This window comes from Cottoperca gobio, chromosome 7 (assembly GCF_900634415.1).
Source record: "Cottoperca gobio chromosome 7, fCotGob3.1, whole genome shotgun sequence".
NCBI classification, from domain to species: Eukaryota; Metazoa; Chordata; class Actinopteri; order Perciformes; family Bovichtidae; genus Cottoperca; species Cottoperca gobio.
In genome coordinates, this window is record NC_041361.1 from 6,209,445 (window position 1) to 6,230,852 (window position 21,408).

At 42.1% G+C, this 21,408-nt stretch overlaps 1 protein-coding gene across 6 annotated transcripts in view; it reads right to left on the reverse strand.

The window, feature by feature from the left end:
- Positions 1–21,150, reverse strand: part of tmcc1a (transmembrane and coiled-coil domain family 1a) — a 43,429-nt gene extending 22,279 nt beyond the window's left edge. Inside the window, exons 1-4 of one of the 6 annotated variants that reach the window (XM_029435799.1) lie at positions 21,045–21,150; positions 19,681–19,761; positions 10,791–10,836; positions 9,276–9,562 (exon numbers count right to left, since the gene is read on the reverse strand). In XM_029435799.1, the coding sequence (XP_029291659.1) occupies positions 9,276–9,536 (261 nt within the window). In that variant the 5' untranslated portion in view covers positions 9,537–9,562; positions 10,791–10,836; positions 19,681–19,761; positions 21,045–21,150. Of the gene's footprint in view, positions 1–6,915; positions 7,091–9,275; positions 10,207–10,786; positions 10,837–19,680; positions 19,762–21,044 lie in introns of those variants that run through there. The other 5 variants (XM_029435796.1, XM_029435798.1, XM_029435797.1 and 2 more) reach the window with 5 other exon arrangements.
- Positions 21,151–21,408: the final 258 nt, after the last annotated feature.

Consider the following 21,408-nt stretch of genomic DNA (forward strand, 5'->3'; position numbering starts at 1 on the left):
ATAGAGGAGCTGTGCAGTTTTGAAGTGGTAGTATAGTATATATTAATATATATGAATGACCTTGAAAAGTGAACTTCACAAGCACTAGTTCAGACATCTGTCTATTAATAGCAGGGAAGCAGGCAGAGAGCTGCAGCAGACTATCTTCATTCAGACCCAGATTATGAACCTATAAAACTGCTTTAGAGGGAGGAACAGTGGCATCAAACTTACTGCTTCATCTCCCTCTCTTTCCCCATGACTCTGTCCATCCTGCTGATCAACATCCGCCCTCACACACATATACAAACACACAAACACATACACACAAACACATGTACACACACATACATACATTTATCTTTGAAATGGTCCTCCACCCCATTTCTCTTTTGAGCACTTCTCTTAGTCCTTCCTTTCACACCATCACACCCGCCTCGATGGTTTCACACACAAATTAGCTTGTTATGCATAAACTGTGAAGACGTGATGTGTATGAGTGTGTGTGTGTGTGTGTGTGTGTGTGTGTGTGTGTGTGTGTGTGTGTGTGTGTGTGTGTGTGTGTGTAGTAGCCTAAATGTGTTCCCACTGTTGTGAATGCTAATAGTAACCAGCGACGGATAAGGGCGTTGGCCTATATGTATAATCACATATGAATATTCAACAGCCTAATTAAACAGGATGGGGCTATGCTTCAAAGGGAGCACAAACAGTTGGGTGGCGAGTTCAACCACACACAAAGACACACACGCACATGATGCATGCACATGCACGCCCGCACACACAAAAGATGAGGCTACTCTCCGGATTTTACATGCTACAACAAAACATTTACAATGCATCTATTTACTTTGCTTTGTTCATTCTCTTTGAAGTGGAAGACATGAGTCCCATTGAGGCACACACATTTCTTTACAGACTCTCTTCGTACATCATTCAGAGGGCTTCCTTTAAATAATGTGGCAGAAAACACATTGAAGAAACAGCGGAGTCTCTTTAGCACTGAAATCCTAGCGGTAGGGTGCCATTCTAACACGTCTCCTGTGTAGCTCTGTCATTTGAAATATTTGACAAAAGAGAAAGCTTAATTATGAGGTTTAGAATAAACAGTATTTAAGACAAAGTAGGCAAATTTGGCCAATTGCACAAGAGTCTCATTTCAGATTTCTTCCCCCCACTCTAAGAGGTTGTTTTTCTACCGGACAGACGGATGAGGTGGCTGCGAGATCAGACGGGGGGAACCTGTGAGCATTCAGCTGGGTAAAGCTGCTACGGCCCTTTTTGAACATCACCCTGTTACCATGGAGATGGGCAACCGGCTCCACTGGACACAGATGAGAGGGAGAAAGAAACGGTCATATCCACTAAACATTACCTTCCAGACTTATCTTAACCCCAACAATCACCCTGTTTAAAAGGATACTCGTTTTAAATTAAGAGCTTACATAGACACCTTCATTTGTTATAGATAACACAGTAGAAATGGGACAATAGGAACATTTCATGACATAATTATAATGGCCAAAATAATAGTAAAATAATAGTTTTTGTTTTGAATGGCTTTCTGGTTAGATGCCTGAAATAAGGTCTGCGTTTAACACAAGCTTAGGAGACATACACTACGTCAGTGGATACCCCACTCGTACAGTTTCAAGCTTTTACGTGCCTTAAACAAGATGGTTGCTAACAAGTGATACGACTAAACATCATCACGTCTAACACTAGTCCGCGGTCTGGTGGAAACATCTTTTCTTTAAACATGGTCATTTGGTACTGACACTTGAATGTCAAATGTAAACGGAAACAAGTGACCTGTCCCATCCATTGTACCCACAATTTGACTTGCTTCCCTCAGGAAGGCGCTTTAGATTGCCACAAGCCACCGAAAATGTCAACAAGAAATCTTTGTCCCAAGCAAAGTTAATTTATTAAATACACAGTTAATCATACAGGGCCACCCCCTCACCCCACGCCAATACAACCCTGTAAGCGCCACTTTATAATAAAGTATAGGAGCCTTTAGCCAGCAGCAGCATCACCACCATTAAAACACAAACTGAGGGGGGTATCTTTCAGAAGAATGGTGTTTAAACTCTCCAGTATAGTTTGGACAATAGATTTTTGAAAGAATCCAATGGCCATCTCTCCTGTGCTAATTAATGATTAGGTTGCGTTTGTGCAGCAATATGAATATAATGAGAATCATTTTAATGAAAAGGTTTTATTCCCGTTTCATTGAATCAGTCCTCATATTCTCCTTTGTCAGCAGGTTTTGGTTACGTATCCCTCATAATAACAGTAATAATAATAATGTGATCTTTGTAATGTATTTATTGTTTGTCTGATGCTTATGTGGTTACTGTTGTACAACAAATTGCCCTTCGGAGATAATAAAGATATCCTTGATCCCTTTAGGAAGAATATATGCCAAGGAGCTTTGAAGCTGTTTTTGTTACTTAATTTGACACGCACGAACGCACGCACGCACGCACGCACGCACGCACGCACGCACGCACGCACGCACCACACACACACATCTCCTTCTCTCTCTTGTCCTGTTTTTCGCAATCACCCACCCACCTGCATAGCACTGGTATAACTTCAAGTACACTGGGACCATACGTAGATTTCAACGCAGTCCTAATATGGCTCTTTAGCAGGTCCCTACTTGTGATGGGTGTGAAATGTGTGATGAATAAGTATGTAAGTGATGTAAGTAAGGAGAGAGCAAAGAACAAGACAGGATAAAGGGCAAGAACAGGAGATCCATTGTGTTTAATTCACAGTCGATAATAGTGTTTGTTCTTTTTGATCAATGACTGCCTCCTCACACATACACCCACATATGTACACCCACACATGTATACCCACACATGTACACCTACACTATAGAATACTATAAAATACACATTGTCTACCACACAAACCCACCACAATTGATTTAGTGGACAGGAAAGAAACGCAAGGTGATATTTACAATGACGAAAGAAAGAAAGGAGTAATTGTTTGTTGGAGATGAGTGATAGAAGACTAGTGAGAAAAGACAGGAAGGGACAATGACTAAGGGGTAGATAAGAAGGCAAGGACAGGAAAGGGAGAAAGATTACACAGTAGAGAAGGGAAATAAACACATTTAAGAAATACATTTATTTTGGTCCTTCTCCGAAAGTCAGTACAAAACCACAATCCACATACATGCCAAACCCATTAGCGGCTTTACACTACTTCCTCATCTGACTGGAACACCGTAATGAGGTTTCATAGTTAATGTCAACAACTCTGAATTAGTGAGTCATCATGGTGCACTGACAACAGCAACTCACACACATGCACAGTGCCTGCAAAACAATTTGCTACGGGCTGGTAGTTGGCAAACACATCTGTGGAGTGAAATCCCCTCCAGTGAGGACTAGGAGCACATGCTTTATCATTCCCATGGCTGTCGCTCCCTCCCTGCTGAAAGTCAATCGAAACTGAGTTGTTTGATTATACACAGGTTTGACTGCTTGCTTCTGTGACTGTGTTCACTGTGACTAGAGGGAAATCTGTGGTGCCAGTGCTTTGATAGGACTTGATAGTTGTCATGTGCATCTTCCCTGGTTTTGTATCAGTGAATGTGACCTAGCAATACCCTGTGTTTGTCTTTTGCAGGTTTCAAATAACTCAGTGTCACTAACATAGTTTCAGGACGAGCAGTGGTCTTGCTGCAAAAGGGCACAAACGCTTTCATCAACACACACAGCCAGTAGCCTGGGGAGGTGAGAGACGATGAGAGAGCAATGATGAGGATGTTAAAACCAGCAGGGACGGAACAAGCCTCAGGGGACCAGGTGATGTTTGGCACCTCCCACTGACACTTCTCCTTCCTGCTCTCTTACAGCACAGCACCGGTGGTATACAAAAAAAAAGGAACAAATCTTACATAAGAGAGTCTCTCAATCAAAACAATAACAAAAGACAGAATGAAGCAATTCTACATTAAAAATGCTTGCATTGCTTGTTTTTCTTATAATTTAAAATCCAGAAGTTCAAGAGATTATTTTTTACCAGCAGCTGAGTTATCCACAGAGGTCTCCTCCTTCATGGTGAGTAAAACCGGTAAATACACTAAATAAAGCAGTTTGACGTTAAAGATCTGTGTTTCTCTGGGCGTCACGGTGGCTCACCTGGTAGAACAGGTGCCCCATGTACCAAGGCTGAATCCGAATCCGACCCGCGTCTCCCTCTTTTCTGTCTATCTTCAGCTGTTCTAATAAAGAGCGTGTATTCTATAAACGATAATTCTGTATATTGCATGTACATATTGTTTTTTAACATAATTATTTCTCATGTTTCCTTGTATACGCCGTTCAGAGTGTAAAGAACATTAAGAATGTCATTGCACAGGAAAACCAGTTTTTACATTTTCACACCAAATTTAGCAGACGCTCTTATTCAGAGCGACTTACAGTGAACTAACTGCAGGGACAGTCCCCCTGGAGCAATTTGGGGTTAAGAGCCTTGCTCAGGGCCACAATGGTAGCAGCCCCTGGTATTGAACTCACAACCTTCCGGTGACAACAAACACTTTGACTTGATATGAATGGTGATGACACGACAGACCGCTGATGCACTGAGAACAGCCCGGGCACGGCAGGAGAAGGGGGCCCCGTCCCTCCTGCAGAGAGAAAGGGTGCATCGAGTCCACGGACACGGGAAGCGCTGATGTCCGGGCGAGGGGTGCTGCGAGCCATTTCACTAGCAAACCAAGTGCCAGTTGCTCCGCATCGAGGCACCGCCATGGAGGAAATGCACTCGGCAAGCCAGCCCATCAAGAAGTGTAAAAATATTTTTTGTTCATTATGAAACTGTGGCTGGACCAAATAGACTATGGCAGGCCGCCAGACTCCATGTAATTAATGGGAAACAACATACCCATTGCAATCCATTAACCCCAAATTATAATTCATGAGTCCAAATCTATTAATTTATGTGTTCAATCCAAAAGCCAAGACCAACATAAATCAAGTTAACGAAACAGATCAATTAAATTAAATGTGTTATCTTATAATAATTGATGCCCTTTTATTCTCTAAGGACAAGCCTGATCAACGGCACAAGGTCCAAACTGAATTAACTGGGGGCACTAAAGGACACACATTCCCAGAACCTATTCCATGTGAGTCAGTATTTTTCCGCTACACATACAAACTAACCTGTTTCTAAAATGTATTCTTATTTGTTTATCTATGTCAATCAATTAGTTGATTTTAAGAAGTTATAATTATATGTAGGCAGCTGAAAACAGGATTCTGGGGAAAATTTGACATGTGAATACAAATTGCACTGCATAACATACTGAGCTCAAAATAAAATATAAGTTTAAAGAAATGCAGGCATTTGATGTCAAACCATATTGCTGAGAGTATTATCAGTTTTTGTCTGCATACAGCATGATTCCAGCTTGACTGGTTGTTGCTCCTCTGCCTCATGAGACATTTTGTTTTGAGATGTTTTGAGATGTAAATTACTGCAGAAGATCTATCTATCTCTGACATGGAAACTAAAATATGGTGATAGACAAAAGAATACAATGGATAAGCAGGAAGACAGGTGGAAATGTGGCCTGGGGGAAAGACATAGGGTCCTCTATCCAAGGTCAGTGAACCTTTGCAGACAAGCCCTGCAGGAGGTTATGTTCTCCAAACACACACACACACACACACACACACACACACACACACACACACACACACACACACACACACACACACACACACACACACACACACACACACACACACACACACAAATGCGATGGTGTGAGAGGACTAGCCTCAAGGCTAGGCTTCTGTTTCATCTCAACCCAGTAGCTCATATCCCACTGGAGCCTACTCCCTGGTTCTTTGCAATCTCCTGTCTTACCCCCTGACACTAAACATTTTGCACCTTGCAGCCCTTCACTTTCTTTGTTTTTACTTCCGTTTTATCTTTACATCCCTCTAAGGAAAGACCAGACTAGATCAGTCTCCATCAGTCTGGGATCAGGTCTCAGTACGGTACCTCTGCCCATGTGCATGTGCACGTGCATGGTGATGCTTCCAGGCATATAAACATCCACCAGCAGCATTAGACAGAGCTGAAGATGAATAGGGAAGATGCAGTCAGTCAATCAATTAATCAGCAGCTAATTATAATTAATCCCACAGGCTGAGCACCAGCTGCAGAACTGCGGGCTCTTAAAAGAACTAATGCTGAGTTTTTAATACAGCCCCTCTACTCTCTTTAACAGCACTACCACCAGGGGATACATATATCAAACTTATGGACAGTTGTAGAGCACCATAAACTAGCATGGTATTGCAAATGAGTCATAAATGCTCCCCCAATCAGCAATAATCAAACATAGTATTAACCAATAATTACATCCCTTGGCGACAGCTCTAGTCGACCTTCTAGGCTGCCGCTCTTACTGCTGTAGCACAAGTTACTGTTTAACAAGAGTTGAGATAAAGTGCAGAGACGGACCACTCAGTAACTGTATAGATCAAACTGGTGAATGACACTCGGAGGAGAAACGTCTCTGTATACCAAAAAAAAGGTTGATATATAAGGAACTGCGCAAACAATGCTTTCTCCCAAGTTGACAACTGGCAGATATATTATAGTACATTGTTTCTGCAAGTGACAAAAAAGTACATCTTTACCATTTTGTCTGCTGTCCTGAACAAAGCACATCTCCAGCCGCCAAAAACACAAAACTACTAACAATGCACCAAATAGCTGGAGGACAACGAAAAGACAGAAAAAGATACGTAAAACCACCACACAGGGCTTTGCCAGCAGCCAAGATTTGAGACAACTGTGCCTTAAGCTATGCATGGAGCTGCAGCATGGAGATGGGAAGACACAGACATGGTTTTAACAACTAAACAAGCTTGTGTGTTTTAAGCTTACCTTGGAGTTCTGTCTACGAAGACTGAAGCGCTGCACCATCCTGACTGACTGACGTACTCACAGCTGGAACCCCTGTTCTACTCCTCTCCACTATCATTCCTCAAAAGTACACTACCTCACATAGTGCAGTCTACATTCAAACACGCACAACACACACACACACGTATATATACTAAAGGCACACACGCTACCCTCCTTTCCAAACATCCATGAGCACACACTCTTCTAGTCCACACTGCTTTCGTCTACTATGCAAACACAAGTGAGGAGAGAGAGAGAGGGAGATGAAAAAAAAGGGAGCGAGAGCAAGCAGAGATAAAGACAGCTCAGCTGTGTTGCCCTGTACTCATATTCACAGTGCTCCCCTGAGCTCTATCTCTCACAGACACAGTCACACACAAGATGCTTACACCACATGGCTGTAAATGCAAAAATTATTTCTAATACACACACACACACACACACACACACACACACACACACAAACACACAATTTGGAACACAGACAAAAATGAGGTCTTCCAGTCACACATACACACCCCTCCATATCCTCTTCTTACACATTCACACAACATGCATCAAACACAGACAGTGTTCAGCTCTCAGTCATCTAGAACAAGGCAAGGTTGCCTCCTGCTTCCTGTCAGTGAGCTGAAGGGTGGGATGAGGAGGAGGTGGTGGTAGAAGAGGACGAGGAGGAGGGGGAGATGGGAGAGGAGGAGGGACCAGCTGATTGTCTATACTAACTATCTCCAGGGACATAGGGAGGGGGACAGGGAAGTAAAGAAAGAGAAAGAGGAAGAAAAGGCGAGGGGAGCGCGGGGGGGTAAATTGCTGAGAAAAAGAAAAGGGAAAGATAGAAAGAAAGAAAAATAATCATCATTGCTCATACACACTCAGATTTAGACACGCTATGCAACCCTCGACCTCTACTAAACAGCATGATGTCACACACCTCCAAGGTCGACCACGCTGTTACTATGGCAACCTAACCAGGGCGTAGTTCTAGGCAGCTTGGTGCAAGTTTCGGGGTAACCACGACGACTGCTTGGATGACCTGAATGACATTGCTGTATTGTCGTGTGGCGACGGGGCTGTGATGTTAACTAAAGATGGCCGAGACAGGTTATCGTCTCATAACCACAAAAAGGTTGATGGTCGTCCCTCACAGCAGGACTGACGGAGCACAGATGTCTGGCTCTTAGCCCTGCCCCGTCATCCCAGGTGAGGTCACTCAAACTGGACAGAAGGATGATACATTTTGTGGATGAAGAAAAGGAAAGAGTATTATAAATGTAGCTCACAGATTAAAGCTGTCAGTTAACTTGGAAATTAACGCCTACTGGTCTAGACTTACAGCCCAGTGCCCACTGCTGGTTTGATAGCCAACCATCACTCAAACTGTGACACATTAATACAGAGTCCTTGACTTGGCACATCTTTTTTCATTAACCTAAAGCTCAGTTTAGTCTACAACAAACATGAGCTCATGACAACACAACCTCCACATGAACCAAGCCCAGAGCTGCTCAAAGCAGGTTAGCTGGTCTGACAGTGACCTCTGGTGGCAGATAGAACGAACTGAAGTCTGGCGGTAAAGTGGTTAAAAATCTGAATCTGAGGTAAAAGATTAGATTGTAAACAGCTGTGAGGTTTTAACGAACCAATACTGAAACACACACACACAACAACAAAAAAGATGACCTCTGGATTAAACACCATATACTCTTACAAAAAGGCAGAGCTTTCCACAAACGTGTTATATTGCAATCAAATGTATTTCAAAACGACTACATTTGTACAATTTAAATAGATGACTATCCAAGCAGAATACAAAAGGAAGGATTGTGAAAGCACAATGATTGAAGCATTTTCTGTAAGCCTAAAACAAAACCTCTCAAAGATTAATTTGCTTTTAAAGGATAGAATTGAATGTTTCAAGTATGTCTTAAAACCAGTCAGGTGTCCATATGCACATCAAAACATTCCGCCTGTTTCCTCAGACAGTGTTTCAGTGCGCCTGACTATTGTTTTAAGACAGACTTAAAATGTTGTGAAATTATCCTTAAAATTGACTGCACTGTTATGTATTATTGTGTATCTACTGTATGTGTGTGCATGCATGTGTCTAGTGTGTCTCAATTGTTAGCAAGCTGCACCGTGGATATCTGACAGCAGTGAAGACAGACAACAGTACACCTTCTCTCTGCATTCATAGCTAATACAGCAGTTACAACCACAGCAAGGGGAACCTCAGGTTTCATTGACAGTTCATTGACAAACAAGGCCTGACACCAGTAAAAGAGACGCATCGATCAGCCTGTGTAGTGATAACATGATTCACAGCTGCTGTCACGTACCCTGTCCGTCTCCTCCGTGGAGTGGTACCCTGATGACAGCACCACATCACCTCCAGTGTATCCAGGAATGGGGCTGCTGGGTGTGGTGTCAGTTGTGGAAGAGGAGCGTGGACGGCTGGTATGCTGCTGTGGATCGTGGGTGTAGCGGCGGTGCCGGGCCTGGGGGCTCCCTCTCAGGAGAGGATCGCGGTCTCCGCTCCCAGATCCCGAACCGGATCCCTTACTGCGGCGGCTCTGCAGGCTGGTCCCACGCCTCATCATGCCCGCAGCGCCTGAGCCCTGGCCAGCTGCAGAGGGAACCACAGGAGCAGAGAGGTGGTCAGATTCAGGACAGCAGGGCCCCAAGGCATCCTCGGGGGAAGTGCCACCTGCTGACACTACAGAGGAAGACGAGGAGGAAGACGAAGAGGGGATGGTGGAGCGAGAGAGGGAGAGGCGTTTACGCTGATGCTGGAACAGCTGTTTCAGACCCTGGCCAAGAACCCCCATGCTCTCCCTGGCGTTTTGGCTCATCTTACTGAAGGAGGGGTGCTCTGACTGGGATGAGGCTCTCTTCAACCCCGGGACTTGTGACCCCCTTGCCCCTCTTCTAGCTTCAAGACCTGAACTGGGGCCCACCCCCTCTGGCTCCCTTTGACTGTCATCCCCCTGCTGCATGTGGCCCTGATGAACTTTCATGAATAGCAGGGAGGAATTGTCCTATCAAACAGTCAGCTAACACTTCCCTCTCTATCTGTAAGACATACAGAGGGTCAGACCAGGACAATGACTGAAGGACAGGAGACGAGAAAACAGTAGAGTACAGTAGAGAACAGTGGAGGTGGAGATGGGACTGTCTGATGGAGGGTTGGATCGGCTCAGTAGCAGTCAGAGGGATGAGTCCAAAGAGAGAGCATGCATCTTTGATTCAGGAACAAGTAGCCATGCTGGTCTAGCACACAGAGAGAGAGGAGATGGATTATGAGAAGCTGGAATGTTGCCATGATATCACTCATTTTCATTTTAACGTGTGACCATTTGCATCTTTGAAATTTCATGCAAATGGTAGAAAGTGTGAATGCACTGTTATCAATCTGCAGGCTAGACAGCATTCACAGGGAATAAAGGTCTAATATATCTGGTCTTATTAATCTGCATTCAAGTACCAAAATGAATATGCAATTGTAATTTAAAAAAATAATATAGCATACTCCTGTATCATCAGTTGAAGATGGTATTAGACAGACCGTGTCAGTGATAGCTGTGCCAGGCTTCTGAATCATTCTACATTCAAACAGGCCAATGTTTCATGAGCAAATACAAAGCAATAAAGGAAAACAAGTTGGATCCAGGTTGCCAAATTAATTCAAAAGGATGCAGGTACACGCAGGCTAAGAAAATAAACAACAGCCTGGAGGGGGATGGAGTCAGAAAGGCACAAGAGGCTGGTAGAATAAAGGATAGGACGCAGAGAAGAATAGAGGGGTGAGAGAGGGAGGATGTAATGACTCATCAGAAGAAGAAAAACCTACCTACCATCAGCCCAACTGTCAGCCTAGTGTGACTCACTCTTGTGGATTACCTGAAAGGGAGGTAGATAGATGGAGGGAGACCAAAGCATAAAAAAACAGAGTAATCTTTTAGAATTTGAAACTTTAAAATGTCATGTTCTCATTGAGCTCAATATCCTTAAACAATCAGGCATATCATTCTGTTTGCAATCAATAAAAATGTTCACCCTGAGCTAAATATGTGGACAGACATACAGAACAGAACATGTGTGATATTGTGTGGCACAAATGTATGTGTGTTCCTTCAGGTGCTAATTTAGTATCCCCTAAGGGATACCTTCATTATCATGTGGAAGTATCAAGAGACAATGGTTTTCACACTGGGAACAACATGCAGTGCAGTGTCACAAACACAAAACACACCTCCTGCAGCCTTGCACACTGCCTGGCTGAATCTAAGTTAGTGACAAAACCAGAGTGGACACCTGATAACATACAAGCTGTCTTGCTCAAGAAGGAACCTTATTGGTGGAACAATGATCAGCTCAGAGAAAGACCCACAGACAGGCAGCCCGAGCCTCCCTGCAGCATCAATAGATGCTCCCATTGAGAGCAGCAAAACAAGCGAGGCAGGAACATTCGGAGCCCTGGGGAGGGACAGCTACATACTCAAAACTATATTCCTTCAGCTGCACTGTCAGGTCATGGACATAACACAAAGTTGGACAGACGGACACACACACTCACATGCACACATACTTCTCACATAACTGCAAGAATGTAATCTATGCAAATGAAGCTGTGACAGGCTTCATTCACATTTGCTATGAATACAATCAGCTGTTCAGTTTTACACTACGTCCAAAGACAGAAGTAGAATGAGCATGACGCTACTTGCAGGTAGCATATGGCTTTTCACAATGGCCACACTGTCACTGCCAAGAAAGGGCGCATTCATGCACATACACACATTCACACAGCTTGCTGATCTTAAATCTGATGTTGTTTAATGGGCAGATTAAGAGAGAGAAAGAGAAAGAGAAAGAGAAAGAGAAAGAGAAAGAGAAAGAGAAAGAGAGAGAGAGAGAGAGAGAGCGAGAGCAGGTGTTGAACAGGTTCAGTCACCTGCTAGCTGCAGCTATTAAAATGTTGTGCTGTCAACCGTTCCTACTAATAATAACACAACTTCAACTTGATAACTACAGCTGTGCAATGACTCCATATATTTCAAACATTTCTTCAGCAAAAATACAATTCATCATAATGACAGGAAGTTATCTCATAAAATATGATATGATGGAAATCTGCTTGTAGTACATGAGAATAATAAAGAAATGCAAATATTTAAAAATAGAATTTGATATTACCATTAATGCAATGAAAACATTCTTATTAAACATAACTGAGCATCCATTAACTTATTAATAGAATCTAACTTTAGCTGTCTTCCTTCCTTCCTTTCCTCTTGTAGGTATAAATAACAATGAAGACTGATGTTTGCAGATATCAACAGTGTCATATGATAAATATGATATGAACTTCCTGTATGACAATAGAAGGGGGACAGTCATGCACACGCATGTATTATGATGAAGTATACATGCATACTTGAATATGCATGCAGGCACCCTCGCAATAAGTGTAAGTAATTATGATGAAGAGCACGGTGCTGTTGTTTCAGAGCTGGTGAGTGGAGGGGTAAACCTAAGTTAATCCTGTCCTGAAGCTGAAGCCCTGTCCCAGCCCCGGGGCCCATCCCTCCCTCTGTGTCTATAAATCCCCTCCTTCATCCCCAGGATGATCCCAACGCTGGATTGGATGTTTTCTTGATTGCCTACGCTTTTATATTCAAACTAAATCCTCTTTCAGGAGCCTTTAGAGGACAAAGGTTTATTGTCAGACTTGGCGTGTATGCTTGTGTATGTGTGAGAGGTCCTGCATCTTTGTTTATTTTAAGCAAGGCTTGTCGGTCCACCTTGCGGGTGATGACGCAAAAGAACACCAGATGGAACTTTGAATGACGACTGTGACTCAAATGTTCTGACCCATATTACTTAATTTCACTAAATTATACTACTCCGACAGTGCACCAACAACGTGAAAGAGCAAGACATTTGAAGTTCACAATCCTTTCCCCCCCCCTAACACTGAAATGTTTAACAGTGTTTACTTCAGACAATTTAAACAAAAAAATGCAATACTTTGCTGATCCTCTAAAGCACATGTGTCAAACTCACGGGCAAAATGCAGTCCCTCGTAAAAGTTGATCGGGCCCGCATATTAATTTAGGTTCTCAATAGATTTTGGCCCGCCTAGTTCAAGCTGAAGAGGAATTGTTGATTGCTTGCCAGAAAGCTAGGCTGCATGGGACATGTAAACTACATGACCAAAGATCTTGCTCCACACAACCATTGACTTGTCATCTTCTTGTAAGTATGTTAGCTTTTTGTTACTTTTGCTTGACTAAGTGCAAACTAAGCTACTTTTTGGGGCTTTATGTGGACCAAATTGTATGTGAGAAGACTATATGGGACATGTAACAATATAATCAATTATATTGTTTTTTGATTTTTGTCAATTAAATAAAAAACATGTCAATAAAGCGTTAACATTTGGCCCTTGATGTGAATCTAATTTCGCAGTGTGGCCCCGTAGTGAAATTGAGGTTGACACACCTGCTCTAAAGAAAATCCTCCCTTCACTTTCTCCTCGGATCAACCTCAGAAACATGCTAGTGGATGGAAGTACTTTGGTGTATTAAAGCACTGTCCACCACAGAAACAGAGTAATTATCAGTAAATAACAGGTGTCAGTGACAGCCGGGATCAGCAACCTCAGTGAGTCAGCATGTTTCTCAGAAATGTAACAATACTGTCAAAGGTGAATTACAAACGACCACATGAACAATGGCCTCTCTGGAACCGTGTCACCCTCACTCATGCCCTTGTATCAATACACACATACACACACATAAACACATGGGTCCTTGTCCTGAGCTCTGTAGCTCATTCCATTCAGCTGAGCTGCTAGTTGTCCAGTCTTGCTGTCATTGTCTTTGGCAAGCTAAACTAGAGAGATGGTGAAAGCTCAGCAGAGCTCTGGCACTGGCAGACTGGGGAAAAAACTGTTCACATTGGCATTTTGTCATTTTGAGAATGTGAGAATGTGAGAATTAATATGACACAGTCGATCCAAGATTCAGTATTGTGATAAATACTTAAAAACAATCATCTTGTTTCTTTAACTTCCTGTTATATTTTTTTAAACAAAGAATTACAATATCACAGCTCCCTGTAAATGTTCCCCTTAGCCTTCTGGATAGAAAACAACTAAGTGTTCTAAAAACACATCCATTATCATTATTGAACAAAGAAGACAATCAAAGGTGATTATTTAAAAGGAGATTAAGCCCCCACAGTTACAATGGTGAGAGTGACAGCTCAAAAAGCTACATGATAAACCGGATAACGTGCAATCTAGCATAACGTGAGATAAATTATGTATCAGTAATGCGAAAAGTATTATAGCCATGTAATGCAAATGTTGCAATAGGTACAGCACTTCCGAACCACATATCTGCACAATAACCTGATCACTGTCTCTTCTTGACATCTACTCTGGACATTAAAACAGTTGCAAACTGGGCACGACCAACTCAAGTGGGGGGTCAATCTGGCCCGTGCTCTTTGACACTGAAGCAGCCATGTTGTTGTTCATTGCTGAACATACAGTCGGTTCACTCAAAATATGGCCATAGTTTACACAAGCCCGTGCAGTGTTTCCAGAGGAGTCTGAGAGCTGGCGTGGAATAGACCACTCTTTGTTCCCTCTGAGCCACACACAGGCCCATCGCTGCTCTTTGTGCTGTGCCTCTTTCACTGACAGACACACATCAATAAGAGGGGAATTAGGCCAGAGAGTTCTGGCAGCAATGATTGTGTGTGTGAGCGAATGCACGAATATGTGTGCGTGTTTTTATTGGACAAAGACAGAAAAGAAGAAAGAAAGAGAAGAGATAGCCGGAAATATATTGTGTGGAAATGTGCATATGTGTACATACTGTACATATGGGTGTGCTTGTGTATGTTGTCTTTGACAAACTGGATCATATCTCATTCAGCAGCTGCATAATGACAGCATAGGCAGGAAACAGGAACAATCGTTATGTGTGTGTGTGTGTGTGTGTGTGTGTGTGTGTGTGTGTGTGTGTGTGTGTGTGTGTGTGTGTGTGTGTATGTGTGTGTGTAGGGGGGGGGGCAGAGACTAGCACAGTTCTGACAGTTCTGACAGTGCAGGAGATGACGTCAGCATACTGCAAAGACTGTGATAAGAGACACAACTGTTTGTATCAGACAGGGAGTGAGTAAGTAAGAGGAGAGAGATAGAGGGTTACAGAGGGAATGAAAGAGGGCAGGCTGGATCAAAAGCATCCCGTCCACGCCGTGTTTCGCCTGGCCGTGTCGGGTTCAGCTCCGGCGCTCAGCACAGTGTGTCAGAATGAGGAGGTGAATGGCAGGTAGTTCCCTGACAGAGGTAGGCACAACGCCCTATTGTGCAAGATGAAACCCACAGGGAGGCCCTGCTGCCAGAGTTGCGCTCAGCTTTCCAGGAACAAGACAAACCAGAAGACACACAATCATTTACTCCTACACAGGCAGACATAGAAAAAAACACAACCACACATCTGTGTTTCCACCAGACACCAGAGATGTGTATTCAAAAGTGGAAGAATTAAAAATGTTATTTGCTTGTAAGGCTGCCAAGAAGACTATTAATGGAGACCGATTCACACCTGCTAACTGCGTTAACCTGACCGGGATACACTCTTTTCAAAATATTTTTTATTCTTGAACATATAGAACTGCAGAATATTAAATAAAGCAGAAATGTTCAAGTGTGGTTGTGCAAGTTATATAATATATCAGATTTCATTTTATCTCTTAGGCAACAGGAGGCATTGCCATCCGTACCTACATGTCTCGTTACCATCCCCCTACTCATAATGCTGCGAAAACAAATACAAAATGTTGATCACAAAAAAACATAAAAATCCACATATGCACACATATACCCAACACACGCACTCACACAAAGGGAACAGCAGGTGGTATATCAAGTGTGAAGCAAGTCTGAGTCATCTCAGACTACCTAACAAAGTCTGTTCGGTGGGAAGCTGCAAATAGACTTTTTACTTTTTTTTGTATTTCATCTCCACAGAGGAACTATTATGTTGATCTATTATGGTTGTACTGGGCTGTAAGTATCACACATACCTCTGAGGTATACGTTGTACAGAGGGGTTGTACGGTGAACAAAACTAAATAATTGAAGACTGTCTTCAAATCATTATGCTGCATGTTAAACATTCTGTAGGATGTGGCAATATGTTTAAATGTGAAGCCTTGTTTAAGGCACACCTCTGCATCTGTGTTCAACACGACAGCAAGTGTCCTAATAAATAATTCACCCTGTGTATGGAACTGACACTGGTCCATGTTGACTCCTAATGTGTCTGAGCTGATGGAGAATGGTAGTATTGAGGATCTCTTTCTCTAGCTGTTAATTAGTAAGGCAGATGCTCTCAAAGGGGGAAATTAGCAGAATATGTAATACATTTCAAGCCCTGTAAAGTAGCCTTTACTTACTAACCTGCTAGGTGTTTAACAGCGGCCAGTCCAGCTTGGCCAACATAGCTCATATTCCACCAGCAAAGCATCATCACCTGTCAACAGGCTGTAAACCACCTACACTGTACACACCAGCTGAAATCTTATAGCAGAGATTGTGTTAAAGGCGCACAGCCATAAGGAATGGGAATAGGAATCCATATCAGAGTCAACATTCACTTTGTGCGACTGAAGACAGAAACCTGCCAGGTTCTCAGGCAAAAGGGTATCTGGCTCTTTGTGTTGCCAGCAGGTGAAAGCAACTTTACGCAGTCATATATAAATCATCTGCATCGTCACCTATTTAAATAACTCTTCAGTCAGATCTCCGAGTTCAGGTAACCAGACACCTCGACAGCCTGCGCTTTAGTGGGGATCAGCACATCCATGCTCTGGTCTTGAAGCTCTTACCATGTACGTGATATTGGGCTCAACACATAGGCAGTGGGTCAACAAATGTCAAGTCTAGACTCACACACAAGATTTAAGTTGAAAGAAGGTATTTATCCTGGACTCCAAACCTTAATCATTATAAACCACTCATCTAAACCCGCTATCTAAAGATAATAAGATGTAAACAACCTGAAACAAAGGGGTGATCGAAATTATGCGGTTTTGAGCAATGCCTATATAACTTAATATTAGTCCTGGTCAGAATAACACATTCCTCTTTATGTGCAAAAATGTATTCAAAGGTTTATAGAAAGACAAACCAAGTGGTTGTCTTCCAAAGTTACAGCCTTTTTAATACAAACGTCCTACCCTATGTGAACCTATCCTTTATTACTAAAACATGGACTTCAGTCCTATTTTAAAGTGCAAACTCTTGTAACGCTGTTTGACCCCTGCTTCTTTTTATGCCTCTGTCTTCAAACAGGAAGGGATCAGAGGGAAGCAGGCAGCCCGTTGCCACCAGAAACCACAGTTTTTAAAAAGGAATGTCACCTTCATTCTGGAAGTGTGGGAGTCAGTCCTACTGGAGAGAATAAACCCAAGCTGTCCACAGTTACAGGATTAATACGTTGGTACAGCCAAATGTTTTACTTGTACAGTAAATGTTTCTTGATAGCATTGGCAAAAAGGAAAAAAGAGAGTTTCCTCTCTGAGATACAAAACTTCCTCTTTAGCCACAGCTGACTTTTGGTTGAGAGAACAGAGCTGAATCACTGAATGATGCAGAGATTGTTTAGTCCCCAAAGTATTGAAGAAAAAAAGCAAGAGCATCTAAGAAATTCTGAATTATCTTACTGAGCATTTTTACATTATTTGTTTGGGAAAAAAGGACAACTAAATAAAAACTGCAACCCATAACTTTACATACAGTAAAACCCCGAATTCACTTGATTATATCTAGTGCTATGATGATCTATGATGTGGTTATTTCACATTGATTATGTTTATATGCAGTAAAATAACTTTGACCAAGATTACTGAGAAATTGGGTTCATGCATGTTACGTATTGAGCATCATCAATAATGATATATATGCCATTTTTTAGTATCTAGAAACTTTTCAGATGTCAGTGTTTTACATGATTTGATCAGATAAGTGCTACGCTATCAGATTTCCCCCGCCACAATTTGGTACGACAAACTCCCTTGTTCTGTGGTCCATGCCACTGGGAACACCAGGATGTACACATACAGCCATGTACCTCCTGTGCCACACACTTCAATCCAGGTTACGTCACCAACCAGAGGGACTCTAGTGCAGCAACAAAGACATGAACCCTCATCCAGCTTCCCACTCGCAAACACTGCCGGAGGTCCTGTAACCACTGCCAAGAATTTCCCACAGGTCTTTACACTATATCTCTATCTACATTACACAACATGTTTTCATCTGCAGCAGAGGAGGGGGGGGGGGGGGGGGGGTTAACCAAGCATGAGGCATAAAACAAGAGAATTTTGTGTGTTTCTCCTCAATATTTTCTTTACTTCTATTCATCCATATTTTATATAACTTATCCTATTCAGGCATGCAGAGGGCATACATTTAGAGAGACATCTAGTACATTCTGGACACAGGACTATCACAGGGCTAACATATCTGCAGGACAAACACACATTCAAAGTCACACCCATGGGTAATTTAGAGGTCAGTTTATGGCCAATTTACCTAACATGCTTTGTCTTTGAGCTATGGGAAGAAATTGGAGCACCCAAAGGAGATGTTACTTATTTATCAAACACTACACTATCACAAAAAATGTGCTTATGAAGGAGTGTTACGCTGATAAAAACTATTACATGGGACAGCAGTGTTTTTGGACATATTACTGGCATGCAAAAGAATAATTCATGCATTATATGAAGTTATTTTACGATTTCCCTGTGTTATCAATTACAATCCAACTCTAAATTGTACATTGCCAGAGAGAGACACATACAGTAGCTTATTTATATTTAAATATAAACAATCAAAAAATCGCAGGCAGTCAACGGGAAACTTGTCACACAAGTGAAACTACACTGCACAGTATCTAACATCTTCACTTTTTGTCTTCCTTTTCTATCAAAACATCTAAAGTCTTTTCAACAAAAGTCTCTACCAATATTGTTAATGCATGAAATCATCACATGTACCGTTAATCTATTTCATGTCATCTTTCTGTCAGTGTGCAGCTTTGGTGTGAGAAATTCCCGCTTCCTGTATTAATAAGTCTGTATTAATAAGTCCCTGTGACTGTCAGGGGAGTATGCAGTACAGCAAGCTGTGTTAATCTTGTGATCTGATCTTGGATAAGCTCATCTTCACCACATCCGATACTGAAATGTTACATGAAGCTGATCACAAGTCAGAGAAGGAGGCAACTCCATCTTTATAGACCACTGAGTTCTATTTTGTTAGCATCGTGCACACAAACACACATTGAACTTGTAAAAAGACTCTCAATTCTAAGCTCAGCTCCCAATAGGGAAGGCACAACGTGAGTGCAGCAGGAGAGGAGGAGGAGGAGGAGGAGGGCAGCGTCATCATGGTGGTCTGACTGTCGGAGTGAGACATGAATGGCTGCGTTAGCAATGCCCTGAAGGGGCAGCCAAGCTCTCAGCCACTTAGCAGAGTATGCTGAACAGACAGGGATACATCTTGTTATACCGGACACTTCAAACCGTCTATATGTGTGTATATACACTGTACTGTACATGTGCAGTGTCAAAACCACTAGGTTATAAAAATGGTGGGGACTGTAAACAGTATTTACAGTTATCAGAATGAATGAGAAGAGTAAGTGAGAGAAAACAAACCTTCAGTCCATAATCACGATACTGGAGTGGATTTCCTTCATTGCAGAGGAGATGGCAACCTGCTACATCAGGCCAGCAGGTCTTCAAGAAAGAAAAGAAAAAGTGAGATGGAAACCGTAATCCTCTAAATGCTCCCCTGGCACATTGTACTCTCTGCGCCCGTCTGCTTTATGCCTGTGTGTGAGAGTGTGTCTGTCTGTCACTGATAATAACAGGTTGCGGGAAAAATGCTTCTCCTTGAAGAATACTAGGCATCAGATGTAATGAGGCTGCAGATGTCCATCCCTACCGGTCAATGACATGTGTTTAAGCCCATCATTGCATTACTGAAATAAACCCTTCTGAGGGTTTACTAAAACTTGTGTTGTGTAGGTTGCAACTGGAGGGGCCCTGACACAATACATATGCCATCTTGCTCACTCCTTTTAAGTCCTCTTCTATTTTAATTACTGTGTAGCCGTTTATGCTTTGTTGTTTGTATGGTTTGTGTTGATTTCTTCTGTTTTCATTTGATATGTAATTTAATTCTGTCTTTTATGTGCTGCAGAATAGGAAGCTGCTGCAAACCAGTTTTAACTGAGTCAGGCCAGTTTAAATGTACCACATTTAATGTTAATTTTAATCTTTTTCTGTATAATAATAAAATTAAACCAATATATAAATATCATAAGAGACCATGACACATGAATATGACAGTATCATAGTAAATAGAAACAGATAATGAATTAACTGGAAATAAACACCATATCTAATCACAGCTTTCATTCTGCACCAGAGTCCATAGCAAGCTAGCAAAGTCTTAAAACAAATGTTCAGAAATCACGAATTATGTTTTTCCTGTTTATTTCTTACTGCATAAGCAATGACACAACCTTATTGTACATAAATAATATTCTGCGACATTTTAATTATATTTGTATGGAATTACTGCAGCAACACGCCCGCATTTGAATGATATGACACCGCAGGAGATCAAGCATAACGTTTGCGACCGTTAGGAAAAATAAGTTGAGTAACGGTCAACACAATGTACCATACGCCTTATATAATTAAAGTAATAACAAACGAGCCTTTGTGTATGTTGTGAAATTACGTGAAGCAGTGTGTATAAAGCTAAAAAAAAATCGTTCAAATATTAGTTCAGTGGCAGTCAGTGTTGTCAGTGAGTAACAGCAGTGTGTTAACGGACTCAGGTTGACAGTTAAGTGTGTCATTGTACAGAGCTGCTCATACGATGAAATATCTACATCGACACTCATAACAGCTTATCCTCGCGGCACAGAGGCGCAGCGCACATCACACAGAGGCACAAACTGACGGTAAAACTAACGAAAAAACAAAACAAAAAAATATTTCACACTTACACGGGTGATAGCAAACAGTTGGAGCTGACACAGACGTTTAGCGAGCGGCACCCCTCCTCCGAGTACCGTCCGCCCAACCACGGTCCGCTCTCCCTCCGAGTTCTGACGTCATGACGTAGGACGTAAGTTAACTGGGAAGGGGCCAAAGATTGTGTTGTGATAAGAAGCCTCACTCGCGTTTAAAAACATGGGAAGATGAACAAAGCCTTTCATTAAATTATAACCACATGTTTGTTTAAATTAACACAGCACGCTTAATTAAAGTCTGTGCATAACTTAGTTCCAAAAATGTTGCGGGTCTTGTTCTTTCCAAAAATAAATTAGAGAACTAGACATGAGATGAGGAAGTAATCTGTAAATAAAT